General features: G+C 37.9%; 1 protein-coding gene across 4 annotated transcripts; it reads left to right on the forward strand.

The window, feature by feature from the left end:
• The first annotated feature begins 703 nt into the window (after positions 1–703).
• Positions 704–14,077, forward strand: gon4la (gon-4 like a). Of its 4 annotated transcripts, none has more exons than XM_079442134.1 (29): positions 704–774; positions 1,116–1,314; positions 1,507–1,578; positions 2,267–2,463; positions 2,626–2,700; positions 2,862–2,912; positions 3,127–3,177; positions 3,258–3,356; positions 3,441–3,551; positions 4,314–4,478; positions 4,895–5,105; positions 5,181–5,282; positions 5,366–5,406; positions 5,955–6,064; positions 6,154–6,358; positions 6,450–6,536; positions 6,635–6,803; positions 7,754–7,883; positions 7,985–8,132; positions 8,237–8,353; positions 8,474–9,874; positions 10,392–10,485; positions 10,636–10,736; positions 10,826–11,023; positions 11,121–11,264; positions 11,349–11,564; positions 11,700–11,881; positions 13,081–13,183; positions 13,482–14,077. In XM_079442134.1, the coding sequence occupies exons 2-29, from the start codon at positions 1,137–1,139 to the stop codon at positions 13,596–13,598; spliced, it is 4,875 nt and encodes a 1,624-aa protein (XP_079298260.1). In that variant the 5' UTR covers positions 704–774; positions 1,116–1,136; the 3' UTR covers positions 13,599–14,077. The 4 variants fall into 4 exon arrangements, with proteins under 4 accessions (XP_079298260.1, XP_079298262.1, XP_079298263.1 ...); XM_079442136.1 differs by having other exon boundaries at positions 3,127–3,171; XM_079442137.1 differs by having other exon boundaries at positions 704–757; positions 3,127–3,171.
• Positions 14,078–14,174: the final 97 nt, after the last annotated feature.

The following is a 14,174-nucleotide window of genomic DNA, read 5'->3' on the forward strand; positions in this document are numbered from 1 at the left end:
CACATTTTCACAGATTCTGCAAGGGGTTCCCAAACTTTCGATCCCCACTGTACATGTAGTCTACATGTTGAAGATGTTGAATTAAACATGCACACAATCAGGTTTTCCACATGTTTATACTAATCAAAACTTCTACCTAGCGCTTGCTACATTTCTGCAAATCAGTTTTTGTAAATTACTGACTTGATCCACATATGGCCTTCATCAACATTGAATATTTTGGAAGTTAATTCTGGAAGGTGAATATGAATTTGAGAATTTAAAAAAAAATCTAAAATAAGAGTGAATAAAAAGGTTTTGTGTGATGGGTAGGTTTAGGGTCAAGTTTTTTTCTTTTTTTTAATAATAAATAAAAAGAAAACAAGTAACTAGAATATAAATTGAATAGAGAGTGCTAGTGATAGAGGGTCGAGTTTGTTATAATAAATAAAAAGAAAGCTCGTGCTTCTCATTTGTGCTAGAATTGAGCATTTGCTAAACGATCAGATGGAACCTGACTTAAAATAAATTCGTAAAGTTTAACCTTTTAGCTTGGTCACTAAGAAACATTCTTTCCGATTTCCATATGTCTCGTTTGTCCCTAAAGTCATGTGTTTTGTTTTTTTTTTTACTTTTTTGGGGAAAAGCAATAAATTAATTAAAAATTAAATTGCTTAACCTACAATCTTGGGGACTTTTATTTTCACATTGACTAATTCCGTTCAGGGAGCCGGAAGTGACGTGCTTTTGTTGTGCTTCTCGTCATCGCAGCGCCGAGGTACGGTGTGTTGGCGGGTGTGTATAAAGTATTGGAATTGTTCATCATGTTTGCACAGAAACCTTACAGCGTTATTAAATATGACAAGCGAAATATTCTGTTGATATAGCAGTTTTAATGGAGGTAACGTTCCTGTCCCAGACAACACTTCTGCTTCACTGTAGCAAGTGCTGTCGCTTACCCTTAAAAATAAAGCGAGATATCGAAAAATATATATACCAAAACAAATAGTTTCCCACTGGGAATGGGCATAATAATGATCAGAATGAAAAGAATAGGAGTTATTAAGACGCAAGTGTTCACGTGTACATCTGTATCATTATTTGCTCTACATGATGGATGATATTTATCCCGACAGGTGTGAATATAACAATGTGAGATGGATCAGTCCCGGAAACGGAGATTAAATAATAGGAAAACTGGGCTTTCTCAGTGTAAAGTGTCGAGAACTGAAGAGCCGGAGGAAGTTTGTGAGAGCAGAGATGTTACAGACGCTGCAGGATCAGACAGACACTTCAGTACCATCAGAGCCTCCAGCCCTCAGTCTGACAGCGCCAGTAAGACTCCTTTAAAACACAATGAGCTGTCTACCTGGACAGTTAACACACTTTTATGTTCATATATGAACGTACTAGTACTATATGACACTACCATGGACAGTGGCGGCATTATTTACTGTGGTAATACTGTTCTATTCCAGTATCTTGGACCATGTTGCTAATGAGAAACATTTGTGTGACTGCTATCAGGTCAAGAACAGCATGCTGCATGCATCCAGAAGCATGAAGATGACGCTGAGAAGACCTTGGTCATCACGTGCGGTGAGTTCTCAAGGGACTCTCCTCATTAGTGATTTTTCACAGATACATGGACCAGAGGTGCATTTCACAAAAGCATCATGAGCCTGAGTTAAAAACAAAACAAACAATAGAGACCAGGGATGCAAAGCACAGCCTAGGTTGATTCATTGGGCAATATTTTATTAAATATTTTTTTTTGCCAGTTTATAATTTTTATAATTATTTAGAATAAAAACAATGTTGAAATTAAAATGGCACAACTTGCAGAGTAGAGATTCACATTTACTTTGTTTTACGTACATTACAATGTATATATTATATTAGTATATATTGCTATATTGTAACTCTGGGAATTAATATTTTAATAATTTATCAACACATTTGCATGTACATTTTTCTCTGATGCTGGGTAATGGTTCCATTGGTGTTTTAGGAACATGATGAAATTTAATATAATAGTATTTGGCCTAATAATAATAATAAACTTTGCAAATTGCAGTTGTACTGCAAAAAATGATTATAGTTATATTTTTACATCATTTATTTTGCGTCATAATTAAAAAAATAATAATATTTATTATCCAAACCTTGTGCCTCAAGTTTTTATTTTTTTTTAATACTGGTGAAATCCTGTAAGCATCTGTTCACAAATGTATTAAAACAGTCTGAAATGTGTAGAATAATCATTAACCATGTTGCTCTCTTTCAGACAAGAGTGGAACACGAACACTGGGCAGAAGGAAAGGTTTGAGGAGGAAAAGAGACGCGGTCAGTGAAGTAGAAGCTCAGCAGAAGGAAGCTGAAATCCAACCAGAGGTGGAGATTGACCAAGAGCTGGACAGAGAACTGGAAAATAAATCTCGACAACATAACCTGACCTCTGCGAATGTTCGTAGCATCATTCATGTGAGTGTGGACCGCTTCCTCAAGCCCTGTGCAGATATTATTGCCCTATTTCCTCAAGACACAAGTTACCAATCTTTCCTCAGGCATAAAAAAGCCTTTTGCGATCATCCCTTTGACTTTTTATTCAGCAAGAAGCTAAGCATCTTTACTGTCCATTTGCAGGAAGTGATCACCAATGAGCATGTTGTGGCCATGATGAAGGCTGCTATCAGTGATACTGAACCCATTCCTGTATTTGTGAGTATAAATGTCCTGCAATCATCTGCTCTGCTGGAAAGTGATTGGCAGCTGGTTAACCCTGTATCATGATCAAGATGTATATATTTGATATGCAAACTTCTAAGGCCTCTTAATTATGAGCATGATCAAAACTACGCATTTCTCTCTCTCTCTCTCAGGAACCCAAGATGACCCGCTCTAAACTAAAGGAGGTTGTGGAAAAAGGAGTTGTAAGTTGCTTATATTGCATAGGAGCTGTAAAGTAACATATATTATACTGCTACATATTTACAGTTATCTATTTTAATTTTGCGGCATTTATATTAGTTGCATAATTTAATAGCTACTTAACATTTCAGGTTGTTAACATGCTTTAATTGTCCTCCCTGAAAATGACATAAATCATTAATAAACATAAAGAAGTGTTTTTGTTTGATTCTGTAGGTCATTCCTGCTTGGAACATTTCACCAATTAAAAAGCCCACAAAGGTGAAGGTAATCAGCAGAGTATACCAGCCATAAAACATGTACAAGAACAAGAGCAGATCGTTATTAAATGGTGTATGCGCTTACAGAAGGGACCCCAGTTTGTGGATATTCCTTTAGAAGAGGAAGACTCATCTGATGAAGAGTATCGGCCTGATGAAGAGGAAGAGGATGAGACAGCTGAGGAGGTTGGAGAGAAGGATTTTTGTATGATTTGATACTATTTTGTCCTCAGTGAATTTGTAGTGACTGTTTGTGTGTGTGATTGGTAGACTCTTCTGGAAAGTGACTTTGAGAACTCATCTTCTCCACGGTGCAGTCGAGTGAATCTCCACAGATCACACTCTGAACATGAGGAGGATGGAGCCAGCAGCTCTAGACCGGTAAGACCGCCGTAGATGGGCATGCTATAGCTAAAAAGTAATACAGTGTTCAGTGTTTTTCAGCTTTTTGTTTATTTTCATTGTACACTACCATTCGAAAGTTTGGGGTCAGTTAGATTTTTTTTATGTTTTGCAATTTAAAACAACTTTTTATATATATATATATATATATATATATATATATATATATATATATATATATATAAATATGTATATATATAATTTTTTTTTTTTTTTTTTTTTTTTTTTTTTTTTTTTAAATGCAATTTATTCCTGTTATGCAAAGCTGAATTTTCAGCATCATTACTTCAGTGTCACGTGATCCTTCAGAAATCATTCTAACATGTTAATTAGTTTCTCAAGGGAGAAACATTTCTTATTATTACCAATGTTAAAAACAATTGTGCTGCTTCAGATTATTGTATAAAGATTCCAAGATTCTTTGATGAATAAAAATGTCTAAAGAACAACACTTATCATTATATATGCCTTTACTATCACTTTGGATCAATTTATTGCATCCTTGCTGAATAAACATTACTTTCTTTCTATCCTCCAATGGGTTCTTGCCCTGAAATAACTTCATTACCTCCGCCTTTTCCAATTAAAGAAACATCATCTCAACCAAACAGCAATTATTGCCAGAAGCAGAATACAACATAGTTTAAATCAGAGATTATATTAAAATGTTTTAAACTCTCAAAAACAAGCACAAATCAATTACTATGCACAAAAACATATGTTTTTTACCCATTTCTCTAGAACCTTTGCAGATCCAGGTATCTAACAGCGGCTGTGACCCCAATGGGACCCCCACCACCACCACCGGCCCCCTCCAGGGCCCCACCAGACTGCAGCTTCTTAGAGAAACTCCATGCGGTGGATGAGGAGCTGGCCATCGGCCCTGAATGCATGGAGTCATATCAGGTGCATCTCTCTTCACTTCTGCTGTTTATGTATTTAACAACTCATTTGTGTTTTTGGTTATTACCATTTATTTAATTATTACCATTTGAAAAATAATATATTTTTTTCCCTTTTAGAATATATTTTTAAATTTATTCTTGTGATGTAAAGCTGAATTTTCAGCATCATTATTCCAGTCTTCAGTGTCTTATGATCATTCAATTATGCTGCATAATAAACATTATTGTAAATGTTGAAAACTATTGTGTTGCTTAATGTTTTTGTGAAAACCATGATATTGCCCTTTTTTCTTTTTTTAATGTTCTGTATTGTCAAAAGTTAATGGATCATGTTCGTAGTTAATGTGATTTTTCTACACCTGTTGTTACTCAGCTAATTCTAACGTTTCTTCAAACTGAATCTCTCTTTGCCATTAGAGTCTCAGTAGTGCTAATGGAGAGGAGAGCCTGATTTCATTTCGCACACGATCCAAACGCCCGCTGAGAAACATCCCTCTGGGGCGCCTGGAGGCGGAGCTTCGTGCTCCTGACATCACTCCAGACATGTATGAGTTTGGCTCCACCCCTGAGGACAGAGAATGGACGCAGTGGCTGCAGGGCCTCATGAGTTCAGATATGGAGAATGAAGGTACAGACAGGCTGAAGTACTTACCATGTATGTGCTTCCTCATATGTGTTTCTCAAAAACATATTCTCTTGCCAGAGGAGGGTGATGATGAAGATGACCCTGAGTACAATTTTCTGGCTGAGATTGATGAGCCTGATGTGGAGGACTATAGGAATGACAAGGCAGTGCGCATTACCAGTGAGTTAATTTGAGAGAAATTATTGGCAGATCATCTGTTCTGTTTTTTAGCTATTAATTGCCTTCTTTCCTTTGTTTCTCAGAAAAGGAAGTCAATGACTTGATGGAGGAGATATTTGACACAGTAAAGATCTTAAATTCTTGCATATCCCTAATAAAAATATTGTTTTTCAAATTGTGTAGTTGCCTGATCAGTAGGGCCCTTTGATTTCCATGATGTAGAATTGCAGATCTGTGAATATTAAAGTGCAAAAAGGCTGCTATCGAAATATGAAGTCTGCATGTTCTGCACATCTCTGTGAATGAATGGTGCGTTTTTGTCTTATACACACATACTGCCGCCTCACTGTATAAGGACATGAACACATAAACTTAATCTCCAGAGCGGCTCTCATAGTTCATTTCATGAACATTTCACCATTTAATTTGATAAAACTATCATCGGGTATTGCTTTATGAATTCAACTGATTAGACACCCTTTTTGATTATTAATATTTAAATAATCCATTATAATGGAATCCAGTAAAATGAAAACAGAATTTGGGAAAAAATAAATAGATTTCATAGGGCCCTACTAGTCAAAAGTAGTTCAACTGTTAAGACCTATCTTTACTTAGAACATGTGTCTGTGTTTCTTCCTCTGTGCTGAACCTGTTCTCTATCACCTGTAGTTTCAGGATGAATTAGGGGGTCAGGAAGAAGAAGGACATGAGGAAGAAGAGGAAAAAGAGGAAGAGGAGAGTCCCCTGCAGGAGTCGCCTGGCATTATAGAGAATATTCAGTATGCCCATCCTCAATTTCACAACCATCACATAATGTATACAACTGATATACAATTGCACTTTAAGGTGAAATGTTTACTATGTTTAGTTATGAGGATCCATTAGCAGATGTCTTGAAGCAGCGATATCGTACAGTGCGGGAGCAGCTGGCGGCAGTGAAGAAACGGAAAGCTCTGTTGGAGAGTAAAGGAGTGTCTGTACCTCCACCCTGCCCTCAACGCACCTCTAGCCCCATAACATCCATGACCATGAATGCAGCTCAGAAGCTACAGCTACAGCAGCAGATCCAGCAGGTCTAGAAAGACTGATGCTCTCATTTGGTCAATTTAAAGATGTGCAAACTTTGTTTGTGTTCATGTTATGTTTGTATTGTTTATCCTGCAGCACGTGCAGCTCCTCACGCAGGTGAACATGTTGTGCAGTTCGGTTAAAGGCCTGGAGACAGAGGCTTCAACAAGCAGACAGTTCTTGGTGAGACATGCTCGCATTTTAGAGAAACGCCCCATGATGTACACAGATATATGTTAATTCTGTCTTTTTCTCTCTCTTTTTCCATCGTAATCTCTCAGTTGGAGCTGCAGATGTTTGCCCAGCATGGAGACCAATCCTGCGGCCCAGTAGAGCATGGCTTCACCAGCATCTTCAAAGCCTGCAACCTTCAGTGTGCTATTTCTCTTCTGGAGGAACTAGATCAGTCACCCAAAGGAGACCCTACAGTCTCGAGTCCATGTTTCCCTGGTAATTTATCTAAACATGCCTGTCCTTGCATAATTTACATATTTCCTTCACTGTCTAAAGCCAGATAGTTTTGATCAGTGTAAGTTAAACTACAGATTAAAATCTTTTGCTTTATACTCAATGTCTGGTTGTAGTAGTGATTGAGAAACAAAAATGCACTATTGCACACTAAAGGCTGCATTACACTACAAAATCTGAACTGATTTTAAAACGCTATGCATCATATACCATCCGACTTTGTAAATAGTCAAAATGGAAAACTGGGCATCATACACTAAAAGACTGAGGATCATACACTACCAGACTTTAAAGTAGACAAACTCGCTCAGAAAAGTGCGCCTAGTTGCTAGGACTATTTCTATTCGTTCTATTCTCAGTCTCAGGTCTCAGTCTCAGCTCCGGCAGGGATTGCAGGTGGGGGAGTGAATAACCCAACACTCTCTCCACCCTCAATAGCACGACTAAGGTGAGACCCTTGAGCAAGGCTCCCCAAACTGCTCCCCGGGCGACGCAGCATTGGCTTCCCACTGCTCCGGGTGTATGTTCATTACTGTGTGTACACTTGGATGGGTTAAATACAGAGCACAAATTCCAAGTATGGGTCACCATACTTGGCCACACACCACTTCCCTTCCCTCTCCTTCCCTAAAATCAGCTGAAAATATCAAACATGCTTGATATCCTCCGACTGGTTGTAATCATAGTCTGAAGCTAAACAATCGGAGTCTGTGATCATCATACACTACATGATTTTCTATGAAATCTGTCAACTCAAATCTAACTCTGACTTTCATCAATTAGCGTCGGCTTATTCAGACTGTATCAGGGGAAAATCAGAGCAAAAGTCGTATAGTGTATTCCAGCCTTAAAGTAAAAAAAAAAAAAAAATTGTCAATTATAAATGTAAACTTTCTAGAATTAATAATTTTACTCTCTGTTTGCATGGGTAGGATGTCAGTTTCCTGCTCCTTTGGCCTGGCTTATGGTGACCCGACCGGTGTTTCTCTACCCAGAGCTACTTCCTACAATCCAGCTGCGTCCTTCTAGATTCAAAGGGCCATTTACTCCAGCAGAAGATTGGTACTGCAGTCATGCATCAGCCTGAATTGTTGCACATTCTTATAAAAGATACTCAAACCACACTTTTGACTGATGTTATTTCTCTTTCTCTGTCTCCTCAGTCTTGTTGTTCTAGGTCATAAGCACTTAAGAGGTACCCTAAACCCACTGCAGATGACTTGTCGCTATCTGCTTGCTGCTAGGAGCTTTATCAGTTTAAATTCACACATCCGTGATGCGTGTCATAAGCCCTTTCCAAATGTCATCAAGGTGAGTGAATGAACACAGTGTATCATGTGGATTCCTACTGAAATGTCTGGATTTCACACGAGAAAAGCGGTAAATGGCATGTTTTTTCCCCCATGTTTTTTTAGACATACTTTGTGACTGGAAAATGCCCTCCCATGCCCTTGGCCTGTAAGAGGGTCAGTCCTTCTGACCAGCGCCCCCCAGTGGAGAGAGAAAAGAGCCTCATGCCTAATTGGCTCTCGGTAATAACTGCTTATAATCTTGCTGTTTTTGTCATTTCAGTCAGAATGTTTTTCATTCATTGCTCCTAAATGGTAAGCATCTGATTTATGTGTGTAATGTTTAACCTTTCTCTTCTGTAGAAAAACCTGAAGTGCATTTATGAGCTTGTAAGAATGTTTCACCAACCATCTGGAAACTCCCAGACTGCCAATCCAGCAGAAGAAGCCACTGAGTCTCCAGGTCCAGAAGCACATTGCAGCCTCTCTCCAGGCATGCGTTACCCTCCCAGCCTTCCTGAGGACCTTGCTCAGACACTTGAATCTTCACCTGGCTCCTGCAAAAAGAAAAACAACAAGACTGCCAAATCTACCAAGCCTTTAAAACCTCCCCCGTCAACTGAGAAACTAGAAGTGTTTCTGAACCAGTTACCAACTCTTTTACCAAAAACGATCACAGTTCCAAGTCCATCACTTTTAAACCCTTCTCATCTCGCACTGGTTCTGAGGCCAGAACCGAATCCATGTGTGTCTGGAAACAGAGCTATGAATGGGCCTTTCATAGTATCTAATGTGTCAAATGTGCCTCTGATGGGACAAAACCCAGGTGGAGTCGCACCTGAACTGAGCTCTTCAAGGACTGTTCCTGTGAAAAATGCTGTAGGAACAACAATGTGCGTCTCTGGTTCTCCACAGAGAGCTCAAGTTGGTGCAACCCGGGGGGACGTAATCATCACTTTACCTGCTGCTTTGGCACCAGAGCTGAATCCTTGTTCTTCAGGGCATATAGCTGTGAATCAAACTGCACAAATAGTCTCCTCTAACATTGAACCAAGAGGGTCAAACCTCATAATTACTCTTCAACCACCTCTGATTCCCAACACTTGTCCCACCACCATCATAAAGACATCCAGCACCCCATCGGATAAAGATCGCGTTAGTCAGTGTTGTGGCACTCTGCTTAAAGTTGTACAGAGGGACTCTGTAGGTGGTCTAGCTCGGATACATCAAAAACCTCTAAATCAGTTTCTTCTCCTTCCTTCAGTCTACGTACTTGCAAGCAGCAGCCTTGGCCATAAGATAGCTGGACAAGATCAAACCTTGAAACACTCATCAGCTCTGAATAGCAAAGAGCTGAAACTCAGGAAGCAACAGACAACTCCAGACACTTTCCAAAGCTCTGATGGGCCACAAGGAGGTCCACCAAAGATGACATCCGTTCATGATGCTCCTACTGAGTGCTTACAAGAAACCACAGCAGCAGAGGAAGAGCTGTGTAGTGATGATGGAGGATTGATTGAGAATGAGGTGGAGGAGTATGGTGAGAAGGACCCCAGAGAGCTGTTTCTTACACTTTCTGAATCCTCCGGGAGCCCAACGCCGAGCATTGAGGGGGAAGACACTGACATGGAGATGGTTTTGGGCAGGAGAGAGAAACTAGAGGAGCAGAACACAAAAGAAAGGCAAAGCAGCAATAGGCTGACGGGGAAGGAGGAGAAAACAGGTGGAGATGTTTCAGATGTCCTGTTTGCGCCAGAGCTTCAGGTCAGATGATTTTTTATACTCTGAGATATTCATACTGAATACTAATTTTCTGTTTTTTTCTTTTACTGTAATACAAAAAATTATCATACTATAATACAAAAATTGTGTTATTGGTATTTGATATTATTATTAAATCAATTATTATTTATTAAATAAAATATATGAATGAAAGTTTTATATACAGTTGCATTTTTATTTTTAAATAATTTTGATTATTCATTTTTTTATTTTTATTTTATTTTATATGATTTGGTATATTATAACTATTTAAGCATCCTGTCTGTTGGGACTTGTAAAAATGTCTACATAATGTTATAAGAAGATTTTGTCATGAAAGTATATGTTACAATGCAAACACTTTTAAAAAAATATTTCAAAATATGCTTCTATGCAAAATGTATATCTCATTTTCACTTTAGGGGCTTGTTTTAATAAGAGTCACCCAATAATAGCAGTTCCTGTTCATGCATTTTATATGTATGAGATGTTTGATTAACCTTGTCATTGTAAACACCAGAAAACCATTGAGAAATTCTCACATCTGGCCACAAAGACGAGATCTGAAAAGGAAGGAAGTTCAGATGATGGAAAATCAAACCATCAACCTGCAAGTGAGTTTAAGTCATTGTGTAGGAGTCTAAAAAAAACTATTCTATAGCTGAAACATTAGTTGTAATAGTTAAGCAGACACATTTACAGAAATCTTATATTAGTGTGCCATGTCCTTGTAAATCTAAACTCAGTAAATGTGGCACTCACAGGTTCTGTGGAGAGCCCTTTGGTCATTTACGATGATGCATCTGATGACGATCCTTACAGAGATGCTAAAGATGTCGCCTTTGCCCAGGCTTACCTAGAGAAGGCAAGGAATACTTAAATGCACACAAATATTAATGTTCATTTTTATGTTGTGATTTTTTCAGTCTAATATTCTGTCTGTCTTTTCTCCAGGTGTATGAGGTTCTGCAGATGGTGCCTGGGAAAGTAGACGAGTTCCTGTGTGTTCTGTCAGAGTTTGAGAAAGATCCAGAAAGTCGCACATCACTAGAGTTACTGACGAGACTCAAGCCTGTGCTGAGCGACTGGCCTGAGCTGCTTCGGGATTTTGCTGCCTTCCTGCATCCAGATCAAGCCAGAGAGTGTGGCCTGGTAGAGCACAATTAACAGTACTCTCATATTCATGGCTAAATATACACACGCAAGGTTTCATGGTGGAAATGATGCTCTTCCTAATGTGTGGCTTTAGCTGGCAGAGCAGCAGGCGTTTGAGCGCAGCAGACGGTTTCTACGCCAGCTGGAGTGTACTTTTGGAGAGCAGTCAGATCTCTACAGAAAGGTGGTGCACATTCTGCAAGGGGGTCCGTCACAGGATCTTCCTGACTTCAAAGAGGTATTCAAAATCGGCACAAGCAGTGCTTCCTTCTTATTCTGGCATTCGATCATCTCTTCTCTTCTTTTTTTTTTTTTTTCTCAGATGAAAGCTCAAATAACATTGCTGTTCCGTGATCACACTGACTTGCTGGAGGAATTCTGGGAATTTTTTAAGCAGCTATACCCACAAGTGCAAGATGAGGATCATGCAGACAATGTGGAAACCATTCAGGGCTTGGAAGGAAACCATGCATGTCAACCAATCAGAACTGTCAAAACAGCCATTAAACAAAGAAGAAAAAGAGATAAACATGTTCAGGTATCACATGAAGAGAACTTCTCTCATAGTTGACTTTTCTTATATAGTTAGTGTCTATAAAGATCTCAAGCCATCTGAATTGTATGTATACCACATACTCATAATGTAAATTGTTTGTTGTATCCTCTCTCTTAGATGGCAGAAAGTAAAAAGAACAAGGCCAAGAAACACAGTGTGGCATCAGAGTCAAAAAAGGAGGCAGCTGAATCTTCCTCAGTGGACAGTGAACAGTCTTCATTTAACACCACAGGAAGCTCAGTCTGTGCCAAGAATATCTCTCGCACACCAAATGGGAAAAAAGTAGTCCTCTGGACGAGGTTAGAAATGTTCTGCAACATTTATCTCTGACATTACGCAATATTTTCAGTATTTGTTTGACTGTAAATCATGTAATTTCAGAAATATTTATTTTGCTGTTATCAGGGTTGTTTGCAGTTCAGAACTGAATTGGAAAGACCCTTTAAACTTAAGTTCAACTCCTGAAAGTAACTGGAGATAACAAACAGGATGCAAAATTAAAATGTGAAATTTAGTGAAAATTTAAGGAAATGTAAGTGTTCAAAGATCATCACATATGGCCTCACTTTAATCCAGATGCTATATAGATAAAGAGAGAGAAATAGATCTAATCAGTGTGTTCTGTACATGTATTATGTGTTCAGTCTTCAAAAGGTTCAGCCATGTTTTAATGAATTAATATTTTTATTCAGCAAGGTTGCAATAAATTTATCTAAAGTGACAGTCGAGACATTTACGATGTTGTAGAAGATTTCAGATAAATCATTTCTTTAAAATTTTCTAAACATTTTAGGATCCTGAAAAAAAATCCGTTACCGTTTCCACAGAAATATTATGTGATTTCAACATTAATAATAATAAATGTTTTTTGAGCAGTAAATCAGCATATTAGAAGGATTTCTGAATAATCGTGACTGGAGTAATGTTGCTGAAAATTCAGCTTTGCATCAGGAATAAAGTATATTTATAAATATTTTCAAATAGAAAATGATTATTTTAAGTTGCAATAATATTTCACCATTTTATTGTATAATGTGATAATCTATAATCTGTATAATCTAATTGTACTGTATAATGTGTTGATCAAATAAATCCACCCTTGGTGAGCACTTCTTTCAAAAGCATAAAAAAAAACCTTACCAATCCCAGACTTTGAATGGTAGTGTATCCATGTCAAAATTAGTCCAAATTTGTTATATTTTCTCGCTTATGGTGGACAATTAAAATCTGTAACTGTTTCTTTTACTTACAAACCAGTAGTTTCTTTATCTGTTTTCCCATCTAACATTTCAGTTCAAAATCCTGTGGATTATTGCCAGTTTTAGTCAAACTCACAATAATTAATTGAAAGGAAACCAAAGCATCATTTCAGAACTTTACACAACCCTGTTTATTGTGTAGCAGTGTACCTCTACTGAAGTTTGAGCACACATTTAAATGTATATTCATGGTATAAAATGAATGTTTCTGTGTTTTGTTTGTTTGTGGGATTAAAAAGGGAGGCAGACCGTGTAATACTGACCACCTGTCAGCAGAGAGGAGCCAAACCGGCCACGTTTCATGCCATTGCAGCCCAGCTTGGCAACAAAACAGCCAACGAGGTTTGCCTTCTTTCACATTCAGAGGCTTTTCCTCACAAAGATCATGTCCAGGTCGTATTTCAACCTAAAATCAAAATTAGAGAGTAAAATGTACTTAAAATCATAACATTCCTTAAAACGGACTCATATCATTCTTATATGTTTCTAGACAGGCTTTTTGAGATTCACTTCTTGATCTTAAACATTTTCCTCAGCAGTGTGCAGTAACCTTTCATGAAGTCCAGTGTATACTGCAGTCAGGTCGATCGTTATAAATCACATAGTTGGAAGACAACCAGTGTTTCCTTTTTCTCCTTAGGTTTTGGAGCGCTTTCAAGACCTCGTTAAATTGTTCCACAAATCCAGCAAGTTACATCACACAAGCCAGTCGGACACAGAGCTCCAGTCCGGCACGATAGAAGATGAACCAGACTGACATTAAAAATGTGCTGAACAATAAGACTTGAACAATGCGTGCAGGCTGGACCTGACGCCTGAAATGAAGGAGAAACAATGTAACGCTTTAAATCTGTTTTCCTAAAGTGCTTGAACAAATATTAAGAAATTTGGGTAAAAAACATATTTATGATTCTTGATTTTGAAGGCATACACAAGCTTAAAACAGTAGTAAGACATTAATTGTGGAGTTAGTGTTACATTTTTCTTGAGGATGTAAAAATATGTTTCTAAATCAACAAAGGCATTAATAGTTTCATAAATTACAGTGAATTGTCATAATTATCATTAATATGGTTTCATAATAATTATATGAAGGTTGCGCATATCATTTAATTTGAAGGAATATATCAAATACATTTTTTAATTGTTTATTATAAAGAAACGTCGAATATTAGTTTCTTTTCTGACTGTAATAGTACAATAAACCAGGAGGAATTTTGATTGACAGAGAAATCCACCAATGAGCGTTTTACATGTCATCAGCTGTGGAATGACAGCCAATCATCGCTCACTTCAGTGGCACATTGTGTTTTTATCCCGCCCCTCACACACA

Source organism: Barbus barbus, assembly GCF_936440315.1.
Source record: "Barbus barbus genome assembly, chromosome: 19".
Taxonomy (NCBI): domain Eukaryota; kingdom Metazoa; phylum Chordata; class Actinopteri; order Cypriniformes; family Cyprinidae; genus Barbus; species Barbus barbus.

Bases quoted from the DNA above. Each gene is read 5' to 3' on its own strand.
- gon4la (XM_079442134.1), top strand. From the start codon at position 1,137: ATGGATCAGTCCCGGAAACGGAGATTAAATAATAGGAAAACTGGGCTT. The intron at 4,479-4,894 runs GTGCATCTCTCT...CTTTGCCATTAG, and splicing joins AATGCATGGAGTCATATCAG to AGTCTCAGTAGTGCTAATGG. The intron at 6,359-6,449 runs GTCTAGAAAGAC...TTTATCCTGCAG, and splicing joins TACAGCAGCAGATCCAGCAG to CACGTGCAGCTCCTCACGCA.